The sequence below is a fragment of the Kryptolebias marmoratus genome, linkage group LG24, assembly GCF_001649575.2.
Source record: "Kryptolebias marmoratus isolate JLee-2015 linkage group LG24, ASM164957v2, whole genome shotgun sequence".
Lineage (NCBI taxonomy): Eukaryota > Metazoa > Chordata > Actinopteri > Cyprinodontiformes > Rivulidae > Kryptolebias > Kryptolebias marmoratus.
The window spans coordinates 15986724-16014075 of NC_051453.1; the positions used below are offsets into that span (position 1 = coordinate 15986724).

Below are 27352 nucleotides of genomic sequence, written 5' to 3' on the forward strand. Positions count from 1 at the left end.
TATGATACAGTTTACATGAAGGTAAAGGGAAATTTGAAAAATTGGCACAGCACTGACTAGACCGAGTAATGTTGCTCATTAGCTCTCCTCTCGTGACAAAATTTGGCAATGGAATAACATTTTAATTAAAAGGAAGGCTTTTTTTGAAAAAGCGTAGATTTTTACACATTATCCATGTGATTGATTTTAGTTTCCAAACCAGTCCAACTCATTTCAAAGTCATCTACACAATAAATCTAGTGTGTGGCTTTTGCCACTGCTGTACTTTGTATTGTTATCTGCTTATTTTGCAACATCTGACCTCTGACTAGTGTTGGCATAATTCATGGCAAAGGTGGAGGACCTGAAAGCAGGATAAAGCAGCAGGTGAAAGGGGAGATGCAAACAAAGTCTTCAGTATACAGACTCTGGAGGAAGCATAGGTTAAATAAAAGTCAGCATTCAATGAATGAATGCATATCACCCCCTGCCTTTCATGCCAGAGCTTTAGACTCAGATTATTTCATGTTGAAAAATGAGGGAGTTGCAGCTGCTTGACTGTGAGATCTTGCAAAATGTGACAGCACTCATGCTATGTGCTGGGAATGACTCTCAGCTACTACTACCACACCAAATTATATCTCAGTATCTGTAAAACTGACTGAATATTTATCATTTTTGTGTTGACTAACTTTGGTTAGTTGTGGCAGCCATCTTGAATTGGGGAGACTCCGTAAATTAATCTGTTTTATTTGTACATCCAACTTTTACGTTTTGGGAGTTTTATTAAAATCTGTCTGGGCCTTGGTGTAGTTTTGTGCTTCTAATTGTCTTTCGCTCGGAGCGGCAGGTAATAAAAAGCTGCTGAGTGTAGACTACCAGAGACCAAGTGGGATACAGTGAAGAAAAAAAAACAGGCCTTTCAAAATAAAATGAGAAACAAAGCTAACCAAGATGCAAAAACAGGAGAAAACAAATACAATAAAACCAAATTTGCACTAATCAAACCTAAAATCATTAAGAACTGGACAAAACCCCAGACCAAAACATTTCATCATGACAAAACTGAAAATGCTGTGAGATTTTTTTTCTTTTGCTGCTGATCTGAATGATTGCCATATGAGTGTCAGATTACAGTTGATTGCCTCATAGTGCACTACAGACTTAGGCCTGTCCAAAGACAAGTGGGCGCAGTCTCCAGCATGTTATGTAAGCAACTTTTCCCTTTGTTCAGCCAACAACATACTGTACTTTTCATCACCCGTTTCGACAAAAGGCTTAAACAAGAAGGGAGCGAATCTGACTTGCAACAGCTTTTCTTCAGCCTGCTTTCTCCTCTGTAACCATGTGGCTTTATAATTTTTTACTGAGCATTGACCTAAAGAGTCTTTTCTTGTTTATTTTTCTATTCCTTCTGATTGCCGACTTCCTGAAGAATAGGAAACCACCAAACTTTCCTCCAGGACCAAGACCTTTTCCCTTCGTGGGGAACATTGTGGGTTTGGACAGCAAACAGCCACAGAATTACTTTGCCAAGGTATTGATTTGCATACAAGCTTATGAGTATATAGGGTCAAAGATGCAAAGCCATTTCATAAAGTTTTATTTGGCTTATTTTTATAAAACATTTCTTAAAAAGTGTTTTTAAATGTATTTTTGCATGATCTGGATGTGAATATTAAATACATGGGAATTCAGCTAAAAAAGAGCATTTTTTAGACTTGTAATTGACTGCATTGTTTATTAGATTTAAATTAGGGATTTTTCACTGAGAGTAGCTGCATAACAAAAAATTTAATCCTGTCACAAACTAAAGGAAGACGCTTTTGTTTTTCTTTTCGTCTTGAAAATGCTGTTTATAATAAACAGCTAACTGCGCAGTTAACGTTAAAATCTCAGCATGTGTTAAGCTTTAGCTGCCACCTTGTGGCTGTGCTGAAAATATGGCCAGACCTTTAAACACATATGGCAAACCATTTGTTTGTGTAGCTAATTTCATTCTTATCCACTTTCTGTTTAATTATATTTGTTTCCATTTTGCTTTTAATGTCCAGGTGGTGTGGTGTTGTGTTTCATTTTTTCCATTTAATTGTGTTGTCCACAGTTGGCTAAAGCCTATGGCAATGTCTTCACCGTTCGCTTTGGCAGAGATACAACAGTGATTGTGTGGGGCTACAAGATGGTGAAGGAAGCCATAGTAACACAAGCGGAGAACTTTGTGGATCGACCGTACAATGCCCTAGCTGACAGGATTTATTCTCAACAAGAAGGTGTAAAATCTCTTCCTGTTTCTAAACTCACTCTATGTATGTGTACAGTTGCTGTAACTAACGTTTTCATCTTCATGTGCACATATCTAGCTGGTGTGTTTATGAGCAATGGTGAAAAATGGAGGAGGCAGCGACGTTTTGCTTTGTCTACCTTACGCACCTTTGGCCTTGGCAAAAGCACGTTGGAGCAGAGTATCTGTGAGGAGGTCCGATACCTGCAGGAGGAACTAGAGAGGGAGAAAGGTGGTTTTCACTGAAGGAAATATGCTTTGTGTTCGGTATTGTACAGTTAGTTCATAATCCTGTGAAACGCAGCCTTTTTTAACCTGCTCACCTCCTTCTTTCTCTCTCTCTCAGGTAAACCTTTCACCCCAACAGGTCTCTTCAACAATGCTGTGTCCAACATTATTTGTCACCTTGTCATGGGAAAAAGATTTGACTACAGCGACCATAGCTATCAGATCATGCTGAAGTATATGTCAGAAGCAGTTTGTTTGGAGGGGAGTATATGGGGTCAAGTGAGTCAACGAACATTGATGGAGGAATACTAAGATGCCAGATGTTTGTATGAAAAGGTCAAAGCATTGGTTTTGACTAAAGTTTTTCTTTTTTATTACTTGTTTTCTTCTGGGCAGCTCTATCTGGCATTCCCCAAAGTGATGGAGCATTTGCCAGGTCCTCACAACAGAATCTTCAGTAATTACAACAGTATACTAGCCTTCCTGAATCAGGAGATAGAAAAGCACAAGAAGGACCTGGACCCCAACAATCCTCGGGATTACATCGACACCTTCCTCATTGAAATGAAAAATGTATGTAGGCAACTGCACGGACGTTATTTCACGTTAAAACACATCCTTTTCTGTTAAGCTATCAACCATTAACCAATAAGTGTTTTGCTTTTTTGTTTCGGAGCAGCACAAAGACTCTGACCTGGGCTTCACGGAGACCAATCTGATGATGTGCTCTCTGGATCTTTTTCTGGCTGGAACAGAAACAACGGCCACCACTCTGATGTGGGCTTTGATTTACCTCATTAAAAACCCTGACATTCAAGGTGGGCAACAAATCAGGGCCTATAAGGAGCTATGGCACTCATTGATGAGTGTTCTCATTTGTTACTATCTGCAAATAAGCATTAATATAACCAGGTTGTCGAAAGTTTTGACCCTGAAAGCAAACTTGAGAAACTGCCAGTGGTTCAGGTGAATTGCTAAGTAAAATAAGCATGTATGAGATTAACTTTGGCAGATCAGAAAATACCTGAGTGTCAACCACTAATGTATAGTAATAACTAGACAAAAGAAAACAACATGAAAGTTGATACAGAAACAGCACGAGCGCCCCCTGTAGGCTGGCTGCAGTATATGTATGTAAGTTCAGGTAAATGAATGGGATGTTTGCCATATTTTTAAAAAATACAACTCCCCCAGTAATTTTTTTACAGGAGTCAACTACAAATATTCATTTTTCTGCTACATTTAGTTAGTTGATGCTTAAAAACATCATGCCTGTGGGGCAGTAGGCTCCAAAAATACAACACAGCAGTGCATATAAACTAGATTATGGCTTTTTTGAACAATAAACACAGGGGAAGATGTTTCATCTATCCTTTCTTATATTGATAGACTCAACATTATGTTTCTCAAATAGTCTTTTATACATGTTTTTTAACATGTATAAAAGACTAAAATACAAAAAAAACCCCACAAAATATAAGAACTCTAACTAGCTGTGCTGAACGAGGCTGAGCAACTTAAAGACATTAAAGCCAGTTTTATATAGGTCATAAAAAACTTTAAACCCAGCCAAAACTATGTTTAGTATTTTGTCTCAAGTCAAACAACTCTACAGGAGATACAGTATTTATTATGGACTCTGGCATCACAAGAACAGGGATTCTGGTGAACATAATTACCAGTTTTTTTGTTAGTTTGTTTTTTGGGGGGGCGGGACAAAAAGTAATTTTCTGATAGTTTTTCCTTTTCTTTTTTTTTCTTTAAAGAAAAAGTTCAGGCAGAGATTGACAACGTGATTGGACAGAATAGGCAGCCCTCCATGGCCGACAGACCAAACTTGCCGTACACCGATGCTGTCGTCCATGAGATCCAGAGGTTTGGAAACATAGTCCCTCTGAATGGACTCAGGGTTGCTGCCAAGGACACAAACCTGGGTGGTTACTTCATACCAATGGTGTGATGACTGTACTGTCAGAAGTAGTTTGCTGATTGGTGGGTTTACAGCTTATCTTTGTGTGTTCCTGTGAATTCTTTTGTTGTTATTATTAGGGAACATCTATAATGCCCATCCTGACCTCTGTGCTGTTTGACAAAACTGAATGGGAGACTCCAGACACCTTCAATCCTGGACACTTCCTGGATGCCAATGGAAAGTTTGTGAAGAGAGACGCATTCCTGCCCTTCTCTGCAGGTACACCACCCCCACTTTATAGATGACCCAAAGCTGATATGCCGTGTGTTTTTAATGAGCCATTAATATACACACGAGTGAAGTTTGGCACAAATGTGTGAATCAGAAAGAACTGCACACCACATGTTTTCTGATGTCGGCAAAACATGGTCAAAATATATATAGTCTGTCATTTTAAAATTTTTAAACCTCAGTGTGTGTGTGTGTGTGTGTGCGTGCACCCTTTAGGGAAACGTGTGTGTCTTGGAGAAGGCCTCGCTAAGATGGAGCTGTTCCTGTTTTTGGTCGGCTTGCTGCAGAAGTTCACTTTCTCTGTTCCTGAAGGGGTCGAGCTGGATACAGAAGGAATCACAGGATTTACTCGCGTTCCTCTCCCCTACAAGGTTTATGCTAAGGTTCGCTGAGTTAAACAGCGCTGTGCAAAGTCCTTTCCAACTCCAGAGAATATTGATCTGTAGATCAAGTTATATAGCCTCCATCATTTAGCGTTGCAATATCACTGCCTTTGAGTGTAACATTGAATAACAGTTATTTTTCTACAGTAATATTACTGTGTATGTGCATTTTAATTGTTCATTTGATTAAAATGATTTCAGAGGTTATTAATTAACAGTTTGCATTAAAATACATACTTTATTCAACTGCCTTCTTGTTGTTTTATTTCTATAAAAACACATCATAATAAAACATACATTTCTTGTGACCTTGTGTCCTACTAACAAGCGTGTGTGTGTGTGTAAGTATGGGTGTGCATGTGTGTGTGCTAATTGACAGAAACCAACCCAAAATGGCTCTAATGACTCTCAGCCATTGTGACACCAATATCTGTCAAGCGGACTGAGTTTTAGCTATTTTTGATCAACATTTTGAAGCAGTCTGACTCCAAAAGTTAATGAGCTGTAGATGTACGTCCAATTATTACTTTAAGAATTTTGGTCAAATCTGAGCAATGGCTCCTAAAATTTTTTTGGCTAATAAACACAGGCAATTATATTATCACAAACCACAATAAAAAACAGACAATAAATATTTAAAAAGAAGAGCTGCTGATGCCACTTCTGAATCAACTATCATGTTAAACGCTCATATTATCAAATCTGTTTACAAAGTTTCTATATGAATAATAGTAATGAGGCAGAACATGATTACAGGGCTCCTGGTCAGAATAAGACCTAAGGCATAGTTTAATGTTAAATTTAATTTACTGGTAAACAAGTAAGAATCAGGACAAGGTTCCACATAATGAACGCTGGTCAGGCAGAACTGTAAAATCTAGAAATACTGTATATTATTTATTACAGACTTGTTGTTCCCTTTTTCCGAGTTTTACTATCTTTAATAGCTAACATGGAGCACATCAACCCTTCAGATGCGCTTGCATAGTTTAAGTTGAAGGTTTACTCTCCTACCATCTAGTGGTACTAATAATCCCAGTAAGCAGAAATAAAATCATTCCAGAAAACTTTTGTCTACAACATCATCAACACTGTCAAATTTGTCACATCCCAATCCAAAGTCTCAGAACAGTCACTGATCTTCTTGTTTCATATGTAAAGAAGTGAATCCAACATTTTTTTTTCTGTTTTATCAGTCAAATTTACACAACAGCTCCTTGTGTTTGAAGGTCTTTAACCAACTTTTGGTTGTTCCATATACGTGCGTTGTTTTCTGCCTGTTGTGTATTCAGGTACTGAAGGCCTGACTCAACGTCCCACAGTTCATTATCTCTCCCCAAGCTGTGAGTCAGCAGAGCGCCAGCCCATTTATAACCAGGAATGGATGATGTGCTGAGGAGTCCTCTTCAGTCTCTTTAAGTCTTTGTCACAATGTGGCTCCGCGACTTGAACCTGTGGCTTAATCTGAGGGGAATCTTGCTTTTCATCTTTGTTCTCCTCCTGGTGTGTTTGTTTAATAAAAAGGATCCTCCGAGCTTTCCTCCGGGACCACTGGCTCTTCCGATTTTGGGGAACATCTTCAACATAGAATCCAAACAGCCTCATATTTACCTCACCAAGGTAAGCTGGCAGCCTCTCAGTACTGCAGATCACCCAGTTATGATGCGTCAGCTTGAACAGCACATTCAAGTGGACATATAGTTTACCAAGATATCCACATTTTTATATTCTCCTAAATATAACCCTAATTCTAAGGAAGTTAGGATGTTGTGTGAAACAAAAATAAAAATGATTTGTAAATCCTTTGTAACCTTTATTCAATTGAACACACAACAAAGACAACATTTATTGTCTAAACAGATAAACTTTATTGTTTATTTTGGAAAATATTCACTCATTTTTTTATTTGATGCCTGCAACAAGTTCCAAAAGAAGCTGGGACAGGGGCATGTCTACCACAGTGTGGCATCTTCTTTCCTTTTAACACTCAATAAGCATTTGGGAACTCACTAATTGTTGAAGCTTTGTAGGTGGAATTCTTTCCCATTCTTGCTTGATGTACAACTTCAGTCACTCAACAGTCAGGGGTCTCCGTAGTGGTATTTTGTGCTTCATAATGCGTCACATATTTTCACTGGGAGAGAGGTCTGGACTGCAGGCAGGCCAGTTTTTTACTACAAAGCCACTCTGTTGTAACACATAGAATGTGGCTTGGCATTGTCTTTCTGAAATAAGTAGAGACATCCCTGAAAAAGACGTTGTTTGTATGGTAGCATATGTTGCGCCAAAACCTGTAAGTACTTTTCAGCGTTAATGGTGCCTCCACAGATGTGAAAGTTACCCATGCTATGGCCACTACCACACCCCCAGCACTCCTCAACTTTCCCAGTCTGTTGTTGACCCTGTCCCAGCTTTTTTGGAACTTGCTGCAGGCATCAAATTCAAAATGAGTGAATATTTGCAAAAACAAAACCCAATAAAGGTTATCCGTTTGAACATTAAATATCTTGTCTTTCTATTGTATTCAATTGAATAAAGATTAAAAAGGATTTGCAAATCATTGTATTCTGTTTTTATTTATGTATTACACAACATCCCATCTTTATTGGAATTGGGGTTGTATATTTCAGTACAAAATAATGTTGAAACCTGAGGGAGACTGACTCTGTGTGACAACAGAGTCACATGCTAAACAATAGACCATCTATGCTCTGCTTCTGCATTCACAGCTTGCTGATGTTTATGGGAATGTGTTCTGCATCCGTCTGGGAAGACACAAAACAGTGTTTGTGTCAGGGTGGAGGATGGTGAAGGAGGCTTTAGTGACAAAGGCTGAAAACTTTGTGGACCGACCGTACAGCCCCATGGTGACCCGGATTTATTCAGGGAACTCGGGTAAATCACACAAATTTACCGTACACCAGTTTTTTCATCGGTACGACACAAGTACATCTGCCTACAGCACCTGAGTGATGTTGGTTTCATTCTGGCTTCTGTCAGCGGGTCTCTTCTTCAGTAATGGGAAGGTGTGGAGGAGACAGCGGCGTTTCGCCATGGCCACGTTACGCACCTTTTGTGTGGCCAAAAGCTCCATAGAGGAGAGCGTCTGTGAGGAGAGCCAGCATCTGCAGCAGGCGATGGAGACGGAGGAAGGTTGGCAGAAGACAGAATTTCAAACAAAAACAAATAGTACACTGTGACTAAAGTTCTAAATTTGTCTGTTTTAGGTGAGGCCTTCGACCCCATCCCGTTCTTAAACAGTGCTGTGTCCAACATCATCTGCCAGATTGTGTTTGGGAGACGCTTTGACTACAGCGACCACGACTTCCAGAGCATGCTGAAGAATCTGACAGACATGGCCTACCTGGAAGGATCCATCTGGGCTCTAGTAAAATGGAAAATCAAACTTTCACGACACATCGAACATGAATGGCAACACTTAACCTGAATCTGATCATGTCACGTTTCATTTCTTCCTGTTATTAAGGCAACCAAAGAAAGATAAAATAGTTAGTTTATGTTGATAGAAAAATATAGATATTTTCAGTCTGACAGTTTCAGTCTTAGATATTTTTGTGAGGTTAAGTCAGCCATCATTTCCTGATTTTCTTGTTTTCTCCTCTAACAGCTGTATGATGCCTTCCCAGCTCTGATGAGACACCTGCCGGGGCCTCACAATGGCATCTTCAGCAGCTCCAAATGTCTAAAGGCATCTATCAGGAAAGAGATCAAGAGACACAAGCTGGATCTGGACCCAAGTAACCCTCGTGATTACATCGACAAGTTCCTCATACAGGAGAGAGTACAGTGCTCGCATTCAGCTCAACAGAACTCTTAAAGGAAGATTTAAAAACATAAACATGTTTAGAAACTGAACATGTTTTTGTTCCTTTACTTGTCTCAACAGCACAACAGAAAGACCGACGTGGGCTTCGAGGAGGATAACTTGGTTCTGTGCTGTCTGGATCTGTTCCTGGCTGGCAGCGAGACCACGTCAAAGACTCTGCAGTGGGGACTCATCTTCCTCATCATCAACCCTCACATCCAAGGTGAGCTCGGGCAAGACCCATTTTAACAGGAAAATAGAATAAAAAAGAAGAAGAGTATGCCGAAGATCGATAACTGAATGTGGTTTGCCTTGAAGAGAAAGTGCGAGCAGAGATCAACAGCGTGATCGGGCTGACCCGACCGCCCAGCATGGCCGACAAACCCAACATGCCCTACACTGACGCCGTCATCCATGAGATCCAGAGGATGGGAAACATCGTTCCTCTCAACGGGCTCAGGATGGCTGCCAAAGACACAACCCTGGGTGGTTACATCATCCCAAAGGTGGAGAAAACAGCAGCCTGATCTCACAATATGTTACTACATACACTTTTGTTTTGATATGAGGAAGACAATCTGCTATTTACAATTGAAAAACAAATTATTTGTTGTGACATTAATCTGGCTGCTGGGTCTTTGTGTGTGCAGGGGACCTCTGTGATGCCCAACCTGACCTCTGTGCTGTTTGACAAGAATGAATGGGAAACTCCCGGCACCTTCAACCCTGAACACTTCCTGGATGAAGAGGGAAAGTTCAAAAGGAGGGAAGCATTTTTACCTTTTTCTGCAGGTAATGAGAGCACTCAGCACCTGATCATGTTACTGTCATCAATAACATATTCTGTTTAGAAACTGTATTGAGGATACGAAAACAATTTGCCCGTGAGATAATGAAAGTCTCTCTTCCCAGGAAAGCGCATGTGTCTCGGTGAGAGCCTGGCAAAGATAGAGCTGTTCTTGTTTTTTGTTGGTTTATGTCAGAAGTTTCACTTTTCCACTCTGGATGGAGTTGAGCTCAGTGCAGAAGGAATAACCGGAGCCACGCGCTCACCGTACCCATTTAAGATAATTGCAAAACCCTGTTCTGATGTGCAGGCTACGACCAATAATGCAGCAGAAAAGTTCCAACATACTTTGTGTACAAAGAGGCTGTCACTGTGTAAATAGCATCCATGGTTGTGTTATAGATGGTTTAGATCACTGTAACATACTCTTTGTTCAGCTATAACGCAGAATCTCATGTGTGAAAGTCATGATTTGTTACATTTCCAACACTCAAAATATCCAGAATAAAGCAATAAAACTCTCAGTCTCACAACAACATCTGTATCTTCCTACTTGGCTGTTGTAGCATGAAGAAGCAACCCTTTTTCATGACCTTTGACCTTCCACCATCATTCAGTAACTGTTCTGTAAAAAGTTCCCTCTGACCTGAGTGAATCTCGATCCTTTTGGGACACATGTAAACACGTGTGGATGTCAGATTGTTTACATGTTTTCCTAAGGCTGGTGAAGAAAAACATGATTCATTGTTGAAATGAAATGTTTATTTGATGATTAAGATTGTGAAATATGAGTAATTATTATTGATCATTATTTGTGTGCATGTATTCAATATAAGAACATATTCAAATGTTTTAAGAAATTATTTATCTTTTGTTTAACAGGAGAATTGCACTCAGTAAAAGTATAAGAATCTTTGGACAGAGTGAGATAAAACCTTTCTGCTCAACCCAAGGTCTGAATGTCCTTATTGCGTGTAAACATTATGATAAAAAAGTTCCCTGTGGTTTAGGAATTCAGCTTCAGCTACTTAGGTCTAATAATGATAAGGATGACTAGATGAAATAATCTAATGATTGAGTTCCCATAAGGTATAGTCAGTCTGACCTGGTGTCCCTGTTTTAATGAGGGTTTTAATATGTGGTACCTTGTAGAAAGGATATCACTCTTATCCTAATCTATCTGCGACACTATAAACATTCATCAAAAACTGCCGCAAAGAAATACCATCTGATGAAATTAATTTGTAAACTGATTTTTAAAAGTCATTCTGCTAAACATAAATCAAAGGACTTGAAATATTTGTGAAGGTTTGTCTTCAAATGAAACAGTGATTTTTTTTCATACATCTGTAACAAAAATATGATGAATGTGATTAAAAGACAATGCAATTTTAGAAAAACAGTTTATTGACAAAAAAAAAAAAACCTTGGAAATTCCTGAAATAATGCCTTTCTTTTATAATTTACACACACACACACATACACACATATCTGACATTACTCATGTGGTTCCTGTGCTACCTTTGATTGTACTTATCTATTATGAGTATCACCGCTTTTAAATCAACTATTTACAAAAATCATTTGCTGCAAAGAGATAAAAGTGACACATTTACCGGTATACACGAACAAAATGCAAATCGGAAAAAAAACTGCCCTAAAATGTTACCGCAAGCATACAGAGTAAGAAGGCGATTAGCAGCCTCTTTATGATGTGAAATGAAAAACAGTTAAACTGCAGAGGCAAATTATTTTAGAAAATAAACCCTAATTTTGAAGGACTGCTTTACGGTGCTTTTTACTCTAAACCACAACTCGGGTTTATCAGCCTAAAAAACACAAAAAAAACTGAAAATCTAAGAAGCTTTCACGTTACACGTACAGGGTCTGTACGAGCGCTCCACCTGGTTCTGACTTCTGGATCTAAAGCTGGTGTAGAATCGAGTTTAAATGCCGACTTTGGATCACAGCCTCGATTAGTAAAGAAGAATAAAGATATTGATTGAATAAAAAAGCCCGTCAGTTTTCACTGCTGCCAGTACACCACCCCATAGACATTACATAGGTCTGTGCACCACCCTGTGGAGATGTACCACGATTTATCTCCTAGGATTTGATAAGGCAGCACTTCAAAGGTTGATTAGTGTTTATATGATTTAAATGATTCTCACTGCATGTGAAATGACGGGCCCATTTCAGTATAAAACATCTGAAGTGTTTAAAGTCTGATGAAGTGGTCGGCGTCCTGCACCAAATATGATGAGCGTTCTCTTAAAGCAAAGCTTAACTCTGTGTTATTCCCTGCACCGTGTGAGGATACGTCACTTACACATATCTAAAAACTTTATATTTAGTTGGTTCTAAAATTCAAGTCACCTCTTTAAGAAACAATATTAGTTTACTAGGCTTGTACTCTGAAGAAAAAGGTTAAGCGGACATTTGTGTTCCTCTCATTCCTGATTAATTGCATCTATATATAAAAGGGGCAAATCTAAGCTGGTTGTTATTGAGCTCTATGTGCATGGGGAACAGCTAAAATCACAGAGCAGAGTGGACATTCACTACAGAACTACGATTAGGACAGCATGCGTTGCTTTGGCTTGTGATTTAAGCTCGGGGGTTAATGTGCTGCAGTGGGGTATACCCTCACTATGCTATAAGCTCAGGTTCCTGTTGATAAGTGCTCATTTATTCGACTCAGATAACCTCGAACCCTCTTCAAAGACAGAGCAGATGTGCATAAGGTCACTTGAGTGCTCACATGTTGGAGGGTTGTGTATTTTTGCCTTGTCTGAATAATGTGGCGCTGCGACACAGTCTACTTGGAGGTAGCGGCAGGCACGTTGAAAGAAGCGGTTCTGCGTGGGGCGTTGGAGACCTGGCGCTGCTGCGACAGGAAGGACTGACTGGGGGAGAGCACGGAGGGGGAGCGGCCTGCGAGACGTGATTCCATGGCCAGCTTCTGAAAGTTCAGACTCTGAAGGCAGAGAGGCGGGACTTTTCAGCCGAGTGTCATTAAATGCTGCAGGTTACTGTGTAAAAATGGAATTTGAGGCAGTTTTCGTTTACCTTGTTATACCAGGCGGTGACAATCAGCTTCTCCTCATACTCTCTTAGCCTGGCCTGCTCGAACTGACGCTGGAAGAAAAATCAGTCAAACGTCTGATGTGGGAAAAAGTGGTTTCAAAACATTCTTCATATTTGTGCCAAGAGAAAATGTGGATTTACTTCAAGACTGAGAATCTGTTTGTCTCGGTCTGCTAACTGGTTTCTCAGAGCTTGAATCTCAGCCGTGGCAGGATTCAGCTTTGGGTCCAAGGCTCGTATGACCTCCAAGAAGAAATACAGACCATAATTAAAATATTATTGTTACAGTACCTTTGATGTCATGTTTTAGGAATGGGTAAACAAGGTAAATGAAACTCACATTGCGAGCTTTTTCCAGGTACATCTTGTACCTCTCTTCCATGGCTTTCATGTCGTCATCCTTTTTCTTCAGAGCCGCCATCAGTTCTTCCACCTTCAAAGCTTGGAGACAAGAAATCAACAACAGGCCTGTTGAGTTTTTTTTATTTTTATGTGCCGACAGCAGGGCACGATGATGGGAAACCGTTAAACTTACAGGTCTGAGTGTTGTCGGGCTGAAGATCCTCCAGCAGCTCTTTCTTCTTCATGATTTCATCCTGAGCCTCATTCAGCTGGACCCTGAAACAAAAATAAGTGACTGACTCCCTCCTACTGGAGAACACAAAACATTCATTTCACATTCCTGTAGAGCCCATGCGCACAAACGCACTCACATGTGAGCATCCAGTTTCCGCTTCAGATTGGACTGAAAAAACAAAACAAAAAGTGGTCAAAGTAATTGTAGATGGCCAAGAAACTAAATAAAACACCCTGTAGGTGGTGGAAGCTTTTGATTGCATGTTGAGTAAAAGAAATAGTTTTTCTGCCGGTTGATGCTGAGGCTTACATTGTCAGGTTTGGTTGCCTGATGCTGCAGAGCCCTCTGGAGATCTTCGACCTGCTGCTGCAGCTCACTGACTCGCTCTCGACTCAGTCTGAAGATCGAGCGAGTGGAGGGAGGTTAACATGCAGGAAAAACTGTATTCAGAATGAATTAACAGAAACAGCTCCTAACCTGTTCTCGGTTTCCAGTTCACTGCGTGTCTTATCCGCTTCTTCTAGCTGGGCCTGCAGGGCGGCGATCTTCTCCAGCTCGAATTCTTCCTGCTGCACCCTCAGCATCTTATTCTCGTGCTGCAGTCTGATGAACTTTTCTCTAAATAGACACACTAAGTCAGTGCCCACACTCGCACTGGAGATACAACACAAGGCGTATGTAGTGAGATATTACCTGTATTCAACAGGTAACAGCTCAGCTGCCAGGTTATCATGACTTGGGCTGCCAGAGGGAAGCATTCCTACGAAGGAATCAGCAGAAAATTAGCAATAAGCAGCATCGTCATGGTTACAGAGCTGTGTAATGAGGTACTACCTGCTTGGGAGAGCTGGTGCTCCTGAGCCTGAGTACAACGAAGCTCCTCATTGATTTCTTTCAGAGAATCTCTCTCAATGATCATCCTCTAAGAAAGCAGGGATTTTAAAATAGAAAATAAATTTAGAGTTTTATAAGGAGAAACAATGTATTGTTTATGTATTACTAAAACTGTTGTCGAACCTCTTTTTCTTTTATCACTGCTTCGTGTTTTTCCTCCAACTTTTTCATCTCAAAAGCCATAGTGTCTGCTCGCCTCGTCTCCTCGGACAACTTCCTGTGAAGCTCCTGGACCTGAAAAACAAAAACAACAAGACGTAACTTTCTATCCTCACAAATAGGAACATGTATAATAAGCAGAAACAATCACTGCAACCAGTAAAACTCTGCAAAAGGTTTTAAAGTGTGCTTACTTGTCTTTTGTACGTTTCGAGCTGCGCCCGGGCAGCGTTCGCTTTACGCAGCTCCTCCTCCAGGCTGACGGTGTTTTGCATGTAGGTCATGTTGTTCTCCTCTAAAAGCTTCATCTGCCTCTTCAGGTCATCAAGATTCTCCAGCTTACGCTTGTAGGTGTCCACCGAGGCCTCCAGCATCACCACCCGGTCCGAGCAGTTCCTACGGGAATTCAACACAACTTTCAGTCAACATGATGAAAAGTGTTTGGAGGATGATTCAAGCTCAAATAAAGCAGGATCTAAACAGAAATATAGGTTGATAACCTCAAGCTCCTAAAAAGGTATTTTGTATTGAAAAGGAGTAAATTTTAAAGCAAGTGTTAAACATCCCACAAATAAATATTTGGGGCTTTGGCAGCTGTCACAAGGTTGGCTCTGTTTGAGCCCGTCGAAATCATCATGGTAACATACGCTGAACTCGTAACCTTTTCCAGATCAGTTTATGTTCAGAGTTTCAGTTCAAATTGTTTGGACAAAGTGCAACCTGTTCACTGACTTTTACTGATGAAAACCCAAATTCAAAATCCAAATAAAGAAAACCAGTTGAAAAGCTTTAGATTGATATGAAACTGGTGAAATTATATATGTATATAAAAAAAATCCAATATTAATTCGCAAGTCAGTGTGACAAATGAGATAATTGAATGTTAGTCAAATTTAACCACAATGCAAATATTTATTCAGTGAGACCTTTTTTAAATCTATTAATCTTAACTAATAATCAATCCTTTGGCTCAGGACCAAGGTTTGAATTAAAGGCTTGCAAAATCATCAGCAGAAAAATAATGTGATAAATTTGCTCAGAAACCAGACGTTTCATGAACAAACCACCCAAAATGCATCAACATACTATCAGAACCATACATTTGATAATAATGTACACTGGAATACATACATTTTACATATTTTGTCTGGATTTGCTGAGAAGTTCTGCTGATGTTAGATTTAACCCAAACCAATTACTTAAGGTCTAGCTGTAAAATCAAAGAATATTCAAGAAATACCTTTCTACGTAAAAGTATCACAGATTTCTGTGTACCTGTCACAATGTGACCAGCAGGCATGTATGAACTTATTGTTTTGAACTAACAAGTTTCTGAAGTATTCCTGTTTTTTTTTTTTTTTTTTTAATGTAGCCGTGGTGTTACTGTGATGATTTAACACCTCTCCATTCACCCAACCTGCTACCTGCCTGTATTTTACACACAAAAACTGCCCTTTTTCTACCTGTTGTAGTACCTATTCTCTGTAAATGGGTTTCATGTTTTGATGAGCCAGCTAACAAAGAAAGCTGAGCTTTGTTGAACTTGCTTTGTAATGCACCCCTCAGAAGTTTTATACTTTTTATAAGTTTTTTACTTTATCGTAACCAACCTCAGAACATCCAGCTCATCTTTCAGAGCCCGTGACTCCTCTGCCAAGCTGGTGAGCTCATCATTACGGTGCTGAAGCTCAATCAGCTGCTTCTCCAGCTCCTCACAGTGGATCCGGTAATCATCCTTGGCTGCCTCCAGCCTAGAAGCAGCACATCCACGTCAGCATTGGGTCTTTGCCATAAAGAGCGACATGCACTTAAGGTGAAAGTGAAAAACCTGAAGTTCTCTTCCTGCACAGTCTCGAGTTGTTGCTGTAACTGACTGTGCTTTCTGCCTGAGGCTGTGCTCGGGTCTTCAAATGTGTCCAGCTGATTGGCTCGGTCTGTTAGGACGTCGTTCTCAGCCAGTAGGCTGTTCCGTTCCTCTTGAAGAACAGTCACCTGGCCAGGAACAACGAGATGTGAGAGCCAGTCTTCTGAAAAGTTTGATGTCAATGTTAGCGTGAATTAAAGGAAGCAGGAAGGAACCGGGGTGTTAAGTTTCCTCTTGGTCAATTACTGCATGCAAAGCAGACATAATTATATCTGAGCATCAAAAGACCCACCCTTTTATTAAAACAAAGTAATATTAAAAAAGAAAAATACTATCTTTCTGTCCCAGCTGTTCAAGTAATGAGTTAATCCATGCAGAAAGTGATGCACACACAAAGTGCACTTTAAGGAAACAGGTTAATGCACAGTTAGTTTCCCTTCTCACCTCTCACTTTAACACCTGCTGAACTAGAAGTCAATATTTAAAATCAGGTGATGGACTAAATTAAATTAAATAAAAATAGCTTTGACGGACACGTGTCTAAATAGGCTACTTGTACATTTAACAAAAACTGGATTACAGAACAGAAAAAAACGTTTTCTATACTAAAATTCACAATAACAGTCTCTGCTACACAGTAAAACTATAGGATAAAAAAAACCATTCAATAAATCAGTGTTTGTGAAAATAGACTGAGCATTCTTTTACATTATAGCTCAACCATATCTATGCTTATCTAATCCAATAACAAAATTGCTATCATTATAGCTGGTTTTAGCTCAACAATACAAAGATGAAGATGCTTTCAGATGTTTTGGATCTCAAATGCAGACGAAATTTGAAGAGCAAATTAATATATTATCAAAAAAACCAAAAAAGCACTGCATGCCTTGTTTTAAACAGAACCCTCTGTTAGCTGAGTTAGAGTAAACATTTGAGCAGCTGGTTTAGAAGGGTTTAGTTGTTTTGTTTTTTTAAACCCAACATATAGTCGTGTTGGACTTACCTTGCTGCGCAGAGAGGAGAGAAAAACAGGAGACAGATCAAATGAATCTGTCGAGAGTCCAGTTAAAAGGGTGGTCAGTGCCTAGATTTAGTCTGTCTGTGCAGTGCTGAGTGAGGCCTTCTAGCCGAGGCAGAGGACGAGCTGGATGCCACAGTGGAACCAGACTGTGAGCACGCTGTCCTTCTGCCACAGCAGCTCCAGACAATGGACTCAAGCATTACAGTGAACTACACAACTCCTGTTTAGACTGCAACAAAGGCACGCATGTGTGTACACAAGGAGAGCTACTAGTCTGCAGACTTAAAGTTACTGAGGCTAGCATTAAATATGCAGTACTATGATGTGTTTTTTTTCTGTAGACTTTCTGGTTTTGTGATCTGTATTCACCTGCATGTCCAGCTCTTGACAGCGTTGGGCTAATGCCTCCTTTTCCACCTGAAGTTCAGAAAGCTCCTCAAGGGCTTTTTTAAGCTAGACACAAGAATGAGAAGCTGAATTACCAACACAGCTTTGTAGGAAAGGAAGCACAGCAGAAAGTATGATCATCACACAGTCCAATCAGGAGAGATGCAATAAGTGTAGAAATAATCCTGACCTGCTGTTCCAAGTCCCCTGACAGCTCTGCTCCTAATGGGGCCGTAGTATCTTTGCTCATCAGCTGAAGAGGAAAATGCCAGGAGTTATTGTACACGCTCGATAGGAGAAATTAGCTTAGCTTTACCACATGACAGCATGCACTCTTTCTTCCTTCAGCCGTAGCTGCTGCTGATATCTTTCAAAAACTCTGCAGCTTCTCAGCAAAACATCGATGAATATGTTTAATGCTTTTAATCCGTGTGAGGGAGAAACTTGATGAACTGACCTCCTGGATTGCTGTCATGACCACATGCTGCACAGACTCCTCCAGTGTCATGATGATCTGGATGTATTCTGACAATAAAGGAAGCAATCGTCACTACAAGGATGATTTTTTTTATATAAAGATGAAACAGTATCTACGCTGGTTTCCTAAATTTGCCTACAGTGATTTAGAATTATAAAAATCAAATACAGTCTGAACTTGATTGGATTTTGACAACAACTGATTTTTCTAAATATGCTGTAGACCAGTGGTGCTCTTCGGCAGGTCTTCGAGTTCTGCAGAAACCTGTTAATCACTCACTCATTCAAATCAGGAGTGTCACAGAAGAGAAACACCGTAAACATGCAGGATAGTGGCCCTCGAGGACCAGGATTGGACACCACTGCTGTAGAGCGTGTGTGTAGACAGGTCTATACATGCAAGCCTTTTGGTTGTCGTGTGTGTGTGTATAAATTAGCGCCGAGCTTCCAGGCAGTGTCGTACCTTGCTTGCGCTCACATCTGACAGCACAGCCCAGTATGAGCTGCAGCAGCCTTCCCAGCTCCACGGGGTTTGCGTGCTCCGCCACCAGGGACAGATCTGGCATGGGAAAACCTGAGATTTCCTGAGCTAAAACCTGACGGCACACAAGCACAAATAAAGCACTTAAAGACGCTTGATGAGTAAAATAAAACTCCCCGTATATTGATATGTTGAAGTGAATACATAACTTCATAACTAGAGTTTATGATATTTAAAATGCATTGTAAACAAGGTTTCAGCTGATTGGTGTAATCTGATAGGAGCTGAGCACTCCATTTTCTCTCAGGCAAGTCACTGGGGCTTTGCTTTGCACGAATGGCGCACAATACAAATCCCTAAAGTGGCCTAAAGTGGAAAGCAGCTCTGCAATAGAACGGGTTTCTCTATTGTCATGAAAGTGTATTTTATACCTCATTGTAATAGTCAACCACCATCTGAAGGATTTTCTTCAAATTGTTCATCTGAGGACAGATTGTAAAAAATAAACATTGTTACTAATTCAAATATAAATCAAAAGGGCCAAATAGCAACAAACAATGTTATCCAAATGCAAATGCAGAGCAGATATTATTAATAACATTAAGGGTGGTTCTTTGATGTGCCCCAGCAGGATCAGCTGGAGAAACAACAAAAAACCTAAAGTGAAACAAGTAAATAGAACGAAGCACTTCTTAATTATTAATTTGCAAACCTGTTACTGTTTATGGCTGAAAACGGCCTTTACGAGGAGGGATGAAAAGCAACAGCAAACAAAACTTCTTTACAATAAAAGCAATTTATTCATTAAAAAAAAACATTTTGCAACAATTAACATACATGCACACATTTCCCCAGAGACGTCAGAGAGTGGGCTAAGTCAGAAGCAGCAGCATTACAGCCAGTTTGTGATCGTTGTCAACAACATTTAGCACACGGAGCAGTTCACCAAGACATGAAAACAAAAAGCGGTAGGGGCAGATGGTGGACAGAGGACATTACTATGTACCTTTAATCTCCAGTTGTCCTCGACATCTGCTTTGATTCGACCCAACCATCCATCACTGAACCACGCTGGGTCTCTGTATCACACAGTATCCACAGGAAGGAGGAGTGTGAGGTTACGCATTTGGGTGGAAAGAATTATTTTCCTACAAAATAGGACTATTAATAAATCAAAACGGCTGTTCTGTTTGTTTATTTGAACTCTCAAGGCTGCACTGTAATTTAAAACTTGCTGAAGCTTTGCTAACAGATACAGCAAATAAACTAAAGTAAACTAAATAGCAAATAAACTACTGATCTTTGACTCTGAGCGTCAAAAACAAGCTCTTGATTTGAGAGTTTACATATTTAGAAAGCAGAATAACAAAACAACAAGTGAAGCCATTCAAGACAACATGGTCAAAAGCTTTTTTTTTGTATGTGTTTAAAGTACACTATGAACTCTTGCACATTATGCTCTTTTTTAGCCTTAGTTAAACTACAATAATTACAGTGCACATAAAAACAGTTTGAGTAGATGAATATCATCTGAACCGTTTTCTAGCGCACATGTTCACGCTCACATCTGATGCAGAGCCTGTGACATCGCTGCTCCAGTGGTGAGATCCTCCACCGTTCTGCAGGGTGCTGAAGTGTTGAAGGTCTGCAGCTGGGGGACAAAAAAATACAACATTATTAGGACGTTCTCCAAACAATCATGTGAAATATCGAAGCACTGCACAAATCTGTCCTGTTACACTCTTTCAAACTTTGTGAAAACAATTTCTCTGAAGCAAATAAGTAAAAGGTGAGAGCTGAGAATGGTGGCAAAATAATGAGTGGGTGTGAATTAGAACAGGTTGGACTGGATGTAACGTACAATATCTAAGAAAAGACAAAGACCTTGCAGTTTGGGATGAAAAGGAAAATGTTCAAGTGCAAGACAAGGCGAAGTAGGAGTTATTATGACCATACATTATGACTCTCTTCCTCAAACAAGAACTGTTCAAAGTGTGTCCTGTACACACCCTACCATTTACAGGAAATACAAGATCATCTCTACCAACCAGTGAAGCTCAAATGGAGATCCACCTTTTCAAAACACTGGCAACGAACATTAAAAAAATATATTACTCCAATCATTAAAAGACATATAAAAGATGATTTCATTAATCTACACCCCTGACACAAAATGAGTTCACAAACAATGAATGAATGACTGAATTAATTAATTAATTAAAATAAAACAGAAACAACTGGATACATTTACAATAGTAACAATAACAGCTATTATGATGAGTAGTTACTTGTTACTCATTCAAAAATAATAAAAATACTCCATGGTTTACTGGATAAGCAGTCTTAATTCATCAAAGATCAATGAAGGGGGAGGATATTATTATCTTTGCAAGTACTGGGTAACTTTATGAAAAGCAGCCTTCAGGGGGATGAATGCACGACACCTGTCTTTGTTCCTCAAACGTAGCGACACTTCGTACAGGTGGGCCGTTGCCACGGTGACTCTGCCTGCAAAGCTAAAGCTAATCTCTACAAACAACGTAGGTTCAGTACAACCACAATACGACCGCTCGGTTTGACTCGTATCTGCTTTATTATCCCTCAGTGGGTAGGGTTGCTTTCGCCGGAGCCCCCACCATCTATAAGCAGGTAAACAAAACAGCTTCAGCGGTTCCGTAGACACATTAATTTGGTCATATAAACTCACCCATATTATAAGGCTCTCGACCAGTGCCGTTTTACTGTTTTCCATTTGTTCTCGTTTTGGTTACAGGTAAAATGTTCTCCTTCACCTGTCAGCGAACCTCTTCCGCTCTGTTCCTCTGCATTTGACCTTACCTGCTGCTAAAGGTAAATTCCTAACGACAGATGCGTAATTTGAAGACGAACGAGGACGTTTGCGCCATAAAATAACGTAAAATGTTCGCGAATAGCGCTGCTTCCTAGCTCCAGCACGTTCAATTGCGTGTAGGCGGGGCTGTTTTGAAGCGAGACACCCAATCAGTGTTCAGTTCAAAGATGATTGACGGCTATTAATCCGCATTTTGACTAATCAAGATGCAGTATTTGGATTTTGCGTACGCTTTTGGTATTGAATCCTAATTCAAGAGTTTTAAAACATTTTAAATGTTTTAAATCATGTAGCCAAAACCACATTTGAATGTGAACAAAATCAAATGAGTAAATCAAAACAAAAAGCACTGGTTCATTAAAAAATAAATTGAATTTTAGCTCAACCAACCAGACATTATTGAAGCTATCTGGGTTATCATTGACTGGCCTTCTTTGAAATACAAACTCAGTTAAACGACTGGCATATATATATAAACTGTTTGTTTTAGACTAAAAAAGTAATGTTAAACTTCTTAACTGTAGATTATGTATGTGATATGGACACTGTTCCCAGACAGCCCTTGAAACTGTGATAATATGCCATTATTCTGTGAGAGCAAACAATTATTGAATAACCTCAAGTTAACCATTTCAGATGAAGATGGAAGTAAGTGGATTCAGAATCAAATGCTGACTAGTTTTAGCCACTTTAGGGTGATAAATATGTTTTGTTAGTTTTTTGTTTGAGCCATAGTTGACAAAGATATCTACGATAGACTTCATTTTTAGGAATTACATCACTCTGAAGTGCACACAGAGCCAGGAGACTGCTGACTTTAGGGAACATGCCGAGCAGTCCCGGTCAGTGCGAGCGTGGGTTAAGGCCGGACTTTACCCACATAGCCTGAAGGGCCACAATCTGTGCCATTTTTAAATGTCAGGGAGTGAGCACCTCTGCTTTTATCTCCTGATCTCTGCCACTCTGAGACACTGACCTTCACTTATGGATGGTGGCTATTTTTAGATGACCTGAACCAGGCTGACTCTCTAACTTTTATTTGAGGTGCCAGCGTAAATATTTGTCAAGATATTTCTGCTCACATCAGTGACCGAGTGTTGTCATGTCTTTGGTCACTGACAGATTCTGCAACTACTTTTTTTTTTTTAGTTGCTGACATTTACTACAGCAGTTTTTTGCTATGTTTTTTAGTTATTTGTCAAAATCTTTGCCACACATTTCGACTAAAGTGTCAATCAAAACAAACATCTTTGACAAAATGTCTGTTTTGATTAAATTGACTAAACACTGAAATAACTTATTCATTTAGCAGCTCAGATGTGTCCCGGGGTTCTCAGATGTTATGTTTATTTTTAAGTGGACAGCGTGTTTGGGGTTGTCATGTTGAAATCCTAAAAAATCCCAGTAAAAAGTTTGTTGTGCAACAATCTTTCTGCCCTAATGAGCTTAAAAAACATGTAGCTGAAAATTATCCCTCATAGCATGACATTGCTATCATCATAACCCACCATGGAAATACTTTTTAACTAATCTACACACAGCCACATAGTTTCATCTCTTTTTCATCAGATAAAAGTATTTTGCTATCTGAGGTAACTGGATTGATCCCTAACTCCTGCAGCCCACGTATCAAAGTGTCTTCGGGCAATAATACGTTCATTATTTATAATTCTGAGAGTAATTTAGGTGGGTTTTTGATAAACCCCCAGCAGGATTTCGAAAGCATCACAAAGACCCCTGGTAGGGCAACACACCAGAACGTAATAGTAAACTTAATGACAAAGCATCTAATTATTTTAGAAACAGTATATTCAGTTACAGAGAGAAAGTGTATGCAGATGGTTGAAAAACAAAAATCTTTTCAAAAATAAAATAAAAAGAATAAAAAAGGAAAATTATGAAGCCTAGGATCAAAAACAAATCAGTCATTTTCAGTAATTAAAATCCTTTGCTGTGGACGCTAAACAATGACATCTGATTGATTTCATAGCTGAGAGTGAGTGAAATATTATGCAGGCAAGGTTTTCACAAAGTAAGCTAAAGGTAAATGATTGTCTAGTTTGGATCTTCCCACCAACAGTGTGGGCGGAAACTTATCTGTCTTTGATCTGATCATGTGAGCCTCATAGTTTGCCTGTGACCTGACTGAAAGGACACACATGCTCACTTTATAATTAGATTGTCTGAATACTTTTACTATAAGCCGATTGTGATGTAGTTTAAAGTGAACCAGGTGTTTTTTAGTGTTTTCTCTGTAAAGAAGTTTTTATTGATCTGACTGCAGCACCCCTCCCTTTAGGCAGAAATGCTCCAGCTGATATTGGAGGCTAAAGTTGATCATTAACAAACAGGCGCCATTTATTTTGTAAAGTGATGCTGTCAGGCAGCACTTCACTTCCTGCTAGGAAACAGTGACTACCTTTCTCCTTTAGACACAACCGCTTTTAGAGGAACCATCCAGCCCTGACACACATCTCAGTCCAGGTGAGTTACATTTTCTCATGTTGCTGACTAAAGTCAGGCATTGCACTTTTGAAAGTGACTGAATTTAACTCAGAATTCGGTCAATTTTAGCTCAGAGTATGCTTTGAGCTTCAAGCTTGAGGGCTTTACTATATGTAATTATTCAAGCCTCTTTTGAGCCAAAACATAAAACATTTCAAGAACTTTTATGGCATGATTTTCTGATGTTTTTATGATCTGTATTAGAAATTGTTTGGATGTCCTTCCTTATTGCTGTAAATGTCATTTAGTGATAAAAGCCAGAATGTGGAGCTGGTGTCAAATCAAAGATAGGACACTTTAATTTGATTACTGGTACTTTATTATTCCAGCTGAAAAAATCTTGTCTAAGTGTTAAACTGCTTTGATTCGAGCATCAGTATCTGTGACCCACAAACAGAAAAGCGCTGATTCAGTCAGCCTTATCTCACAAGTCACTGGAGATGAGTCAGAATCTCCCCCCTGTATCTGAAAGTATGTTTAAGGTGCTTTTATTATCGTCATCTCATCATGTCACATTGCAGACGGGACCATCTCCACACTGAAGCTCCAGTGAGTCGGGATCTTGGCTCATCTGAAGCACCAGTGTGCACACTCGAGCTGACGAAAACAATGTATACAAATTGCCATGAGGTGAGAGTGACACACAGAGCCTCAGTCGTTCTGCAGGTGCTGTCATATGCATGTGTGTTTAGTTTCTTTCTGCCTGAAAACACCCTATGATGATTATAGCTTTTATGGTTAAATTAGCTGGGAAAACTCATACCAGTGCCACAGTTTTTCAATATGCTCTTAATTCTTAAAAGAAAGCAAAAAATAATGACATTTGGTCAGAGGATTTTTTTGTTTTGTTTGTTTCAACAACTTTTTCCCCAACATATTTTCCATTTTGTTAAAGGTGTTTGGTTTTCCTGCCTCTCATTTCTTAACTCTCATCTCTTTAGGAATCGACGCAGACGTGTCTGTCTACGAGCAGACGGGACGGGCACTGTCCGGTCTGCCTGCAGACGGCCAAATTCCCAGTCCAGACCAACTGTGGCCATTTATTCTGTGGTACGAGATTACACAAAGGCACCACAGACTGACTCATTTTCTGACTGTAAACGTATTGCATCAGACCCCAATCGCTCTTGGCCTCACCTGTTCACTCAGCCATCTATAAAACTGAAATAATGTGCCCAACTGAGACATCATGCATTTATATAATTTATTCTCTGAGAGACGTGGCATCACTGTGCTGCAGCAGTGGGACCTGTTAGTCTTTGTTTGCTCTAATAACAGCATTTATCTCTGCTGGTACTTGTCAACAACACACACACACACACAAAAAAACTAACTAAAGAGAAGGGACCAATGCCGTTATATGACCTGAGAAATTTATTTAAATTACTACAAAGGTTTAGAGACAAAAAACATAATTAGAAGACAACCAGAAAAGGTCTTTATGTTTGTTTGTGGTGGAGATATCAATGTTGTTCAGTTTGAACAAGAAGTTCACTCATTCCTAAATTAAGCTATTTATGTCTCCAAGGTGGAGTTAGTATTTATGACACTAATACACTCCTGTTTGGCCTTGACTATTTGTCAAAGATTACAAATCACATGCTGACCCTCACGTTCACTGTAACGCCCAGCTCTGCCCTACAGCAGTGTCTTATCTGTCTTTAACACTTATTTAAACCTTCATCATCAAAAACCTCTATTTTATTATATCGGTACCAGAGTCTTAAATTGTTTTTTCAGTAATTGTTGATTTGTACTATTTGCAAATCATATTAAAAGTTGCGTTTCTTTCCCAAGCTTCCTGTCTGCTCACTTACTGGAAACACAGCTCGTGGTTGGACGCAATCAGCTGTCCTCTTTGCAGACAGAAGGTACGATCCACCTAATGGCTTCGCTGTAAATCATGAACATGTTCTGAGTGATGATGACCTGCAATAAAAACGACTGTGACTTTTCCAGGTCAGCGTGCTGTGTAACCTATTTACAGAGAGCCGATCAGACCAGCAGTCGAAGAAACTACTTGGGGAAATCACCGACTACAACAAACGCTATTCTGGAGCCCCAAGAAGGGTCAGTACTCCACAACCCCAGGGCGTGTATCTGAAAGTCAGCAACACAAGCTTTTTTTTTTTTAAGAGCCTTGAACACAACATCAGATCAGATTATTTCCCTTATTCCACTTATAATGGGTTTGGTAACAGGAATACTCACTCTGAAACCTTTAGGATGTATTGTTCTGAACAAAAAACCAGTGTAAGCTAAAGGAAGATCGGGTTAACACTTCACATAATGACCCAGCTGGTGACAACTGACAACTGATTTCCCACAAAAAGCTCCTTTAAGATTAGTTGAAGCACTCTGATCTTGAAAGTATGTCAGGTTTCTTTCAATCTAAACAAATGTAGATAAACTCTTTTGTTGTAAAGAGTCACAAATGATTGAAAGTGTGTATGCTCACATGAGGAACTGTCCACGCTGTAATCTAATCTGATTTTCCTCCTCCTTCCTGCTTCCAGGTAACAGACTACCTCTGTGACGCCCCCCTCCTCCTGCAGCTGATGGCTCGTGGCGCGGGCACCATGGGGGGTCTCGTGTGGCTGTTTCTCTTCAGGGTGGCCTTGTGCTGCGTGGGGACTGTGGTGTCCATCTCCTCCTCACCTGTAGACCCCTTGTCTCCATCACAGAGTCCCCTGGAAACAGACCCCTCACTCTGCGGACTGCTGGGGGTCCTGGACGATCTGGTGGTGGTTGTTCTGTTGCTCATCTGCGTTATTAACATCAGCCAGGAAATTGAGCCAGAAAGAGGCTCACAGGGAGTGATGGGGAGCTCACTGTAGGCGGACGCGACTTGTCTCAATAAGCTGCCTGAAATGGACTTTCATTGGATTTTTACTCTGTCTGTAGTTAGTTGGATCAGTTAGTGAGAGAATATTGACAATTGTACAGTTTGTTAACAGTTTGGAGGTCAGATGGCGTCTGAAAGTCTCAGACTGTGGACTGGACAGTTTGTCGAGTGTTTACAGAGCTTATATAAGTGATATCCAAAATTACGCAGCGTGGTGGTCCAGCTGTCATTACAAATCAAGTTCCTGAGCTGTGAAGAGTTCAGCTGTGGCCTTTTTTTTAAACCTGTTTACAGGAGAAAAAAATATGTGTTGACTTGATGGAAATGACTTGTATTTGGTTTTTAAAGCTCACCCTTTACGTGTTCTGTATTTTTTTTGTCTGATAAGTTTCAAACAGATGTCATGCTAGCACTGTGATAAGATCTTTGTAAATATGTGATGCTGTATGATTTTGTTTTTAAGGCTCAAATAAACTATATTTATTGTCCTCGGTGGCTACTTTTTAAATCGGGT

The 27352-nt window shown here is 39.8% G+C and overlaps 4 protein-coding genes across 5 annotated transcripts; 3 read left to right on the forward strand and 1 right to left on the reverse strand.

Moving 5' to 3' along the window:
• The first annotated feature begins 1190 nt into the window (after positions 1-1190).
• LOC108230686 (cytochrome P450 2J6) lies at positions 1191-5320 on the forward strand. The gene is made up of 9 exons (XM_017407109.3): positions 1191-1516; positions 2084-2249; positions 2340-2492; positions 2607-2767; positions 2885-3061; positions 3168-3306; positions 4255-4442; positions 4538-4679; positions 4908-5320. The coding sequence occupies exons 1-9, from the start codon at positions 1325-1327 to the stop codon at positions 5081-5083; spliced, it is 1494 nt and encodes a 497-aa protein (XP_017262598.1). The 5' UTR covers positions 1191-1324; the 3' UTR covers positions 5084-5320.
• Positions 5321-6472: 1152 nt separating this feature from the next.
• On the forward strand, positions 6473-10882 carry LOC108230568 (cytochrome P450 2J6). The gene is made up of 9 exons (XM_037974135.1): positions 6473-6694; positions 7804-7969; positions 8075-8227; positions 8302-8462; positions 8703-8876; positions 8982-9123; positions 9219-9406; positions 9551-9692; positions 9813-10882. Exons 1-9 carry the CDS (start codon positions 6506-6508, stop codon positions 10067-10069), a joined length of 1572 nt encoding a protein of 523 aa, XP_037830063.1. The 5' UTR covers positions 6473-6505; the 3' UTR covers positions 10070-10882.
• Positions 10883-11073: 191 nt separating this feature from the next.
• hook1 (hook microtubule-tethering protein 1) lies at positions 11074-21491 on the reverse strand. Its single transcript, XM_017407238.3, has 22 exons — positions 21345-21491; positions 20203-20288; positions 19644-19716; positions 19069-19119; positions 18620-18752; positions 18137-18204; positions 17870-17932; positions 17662-17745; positions 16233-16396; positions 16015-16155; positions 14599-14800; positions 14369-14479; positions 14186-14273; positions 14045-14111; positions 13829-13969; positions 13661-13748; positions 13488-13519; positions 13310-13392; positions 13115-13215; positions 12916-13017; positions 12757-12825; positions 11074-12664 (listed from the first exon to the last, which is right to left on the reverse strand). The coding sequence occupies exons 1-22, from the start codon at positions 21387-21389 to the stop codon at positions 12506-12508; spliced, it is 2151 nt and encodes a 716-aa protein (XP_017262727.1). The 5' UTR covers positions 21390-21491; the 3' UTR covers positions 11074-12505.
• On the forward strand, positions 21414-27326 carry si:dkey-183n20.15 (RING-HC_RNF170 domain-containing protein). Of its 2 annotated transcripts, XM_017407240.3 has the most exons (7): positions 21414-21487; positions 23921-23972; positions 24515-24623; positions 24935-25043; positions 25791-25864; positions 25953-26063; positions 26510-27326. In XM_017407240.3, exons 3-7 carry the CDS (start codon positions 24603-24605, stop codon positions 26828-26830), a joined length of 636 nt encoding a protein of 211 aa, XP_017262729.1. In that variant the 5' UTR covers positions 21414-21487; positions 23921-23972; positions 24515-24602; the 3' UTR covers positions 26831-27326. The 2 variants fall into 2 exon arrangements, with proteins under 2 accessions (XP_017262729.1, XP_017262728.1); XM_017407239.3 differs by lacking the exons at positions 21414-21487; positions 23921-23972 and having other exon boundaries at positions 24008-24623.
• Positions 27327-27352: the final 26 nt, after the last annotated feature.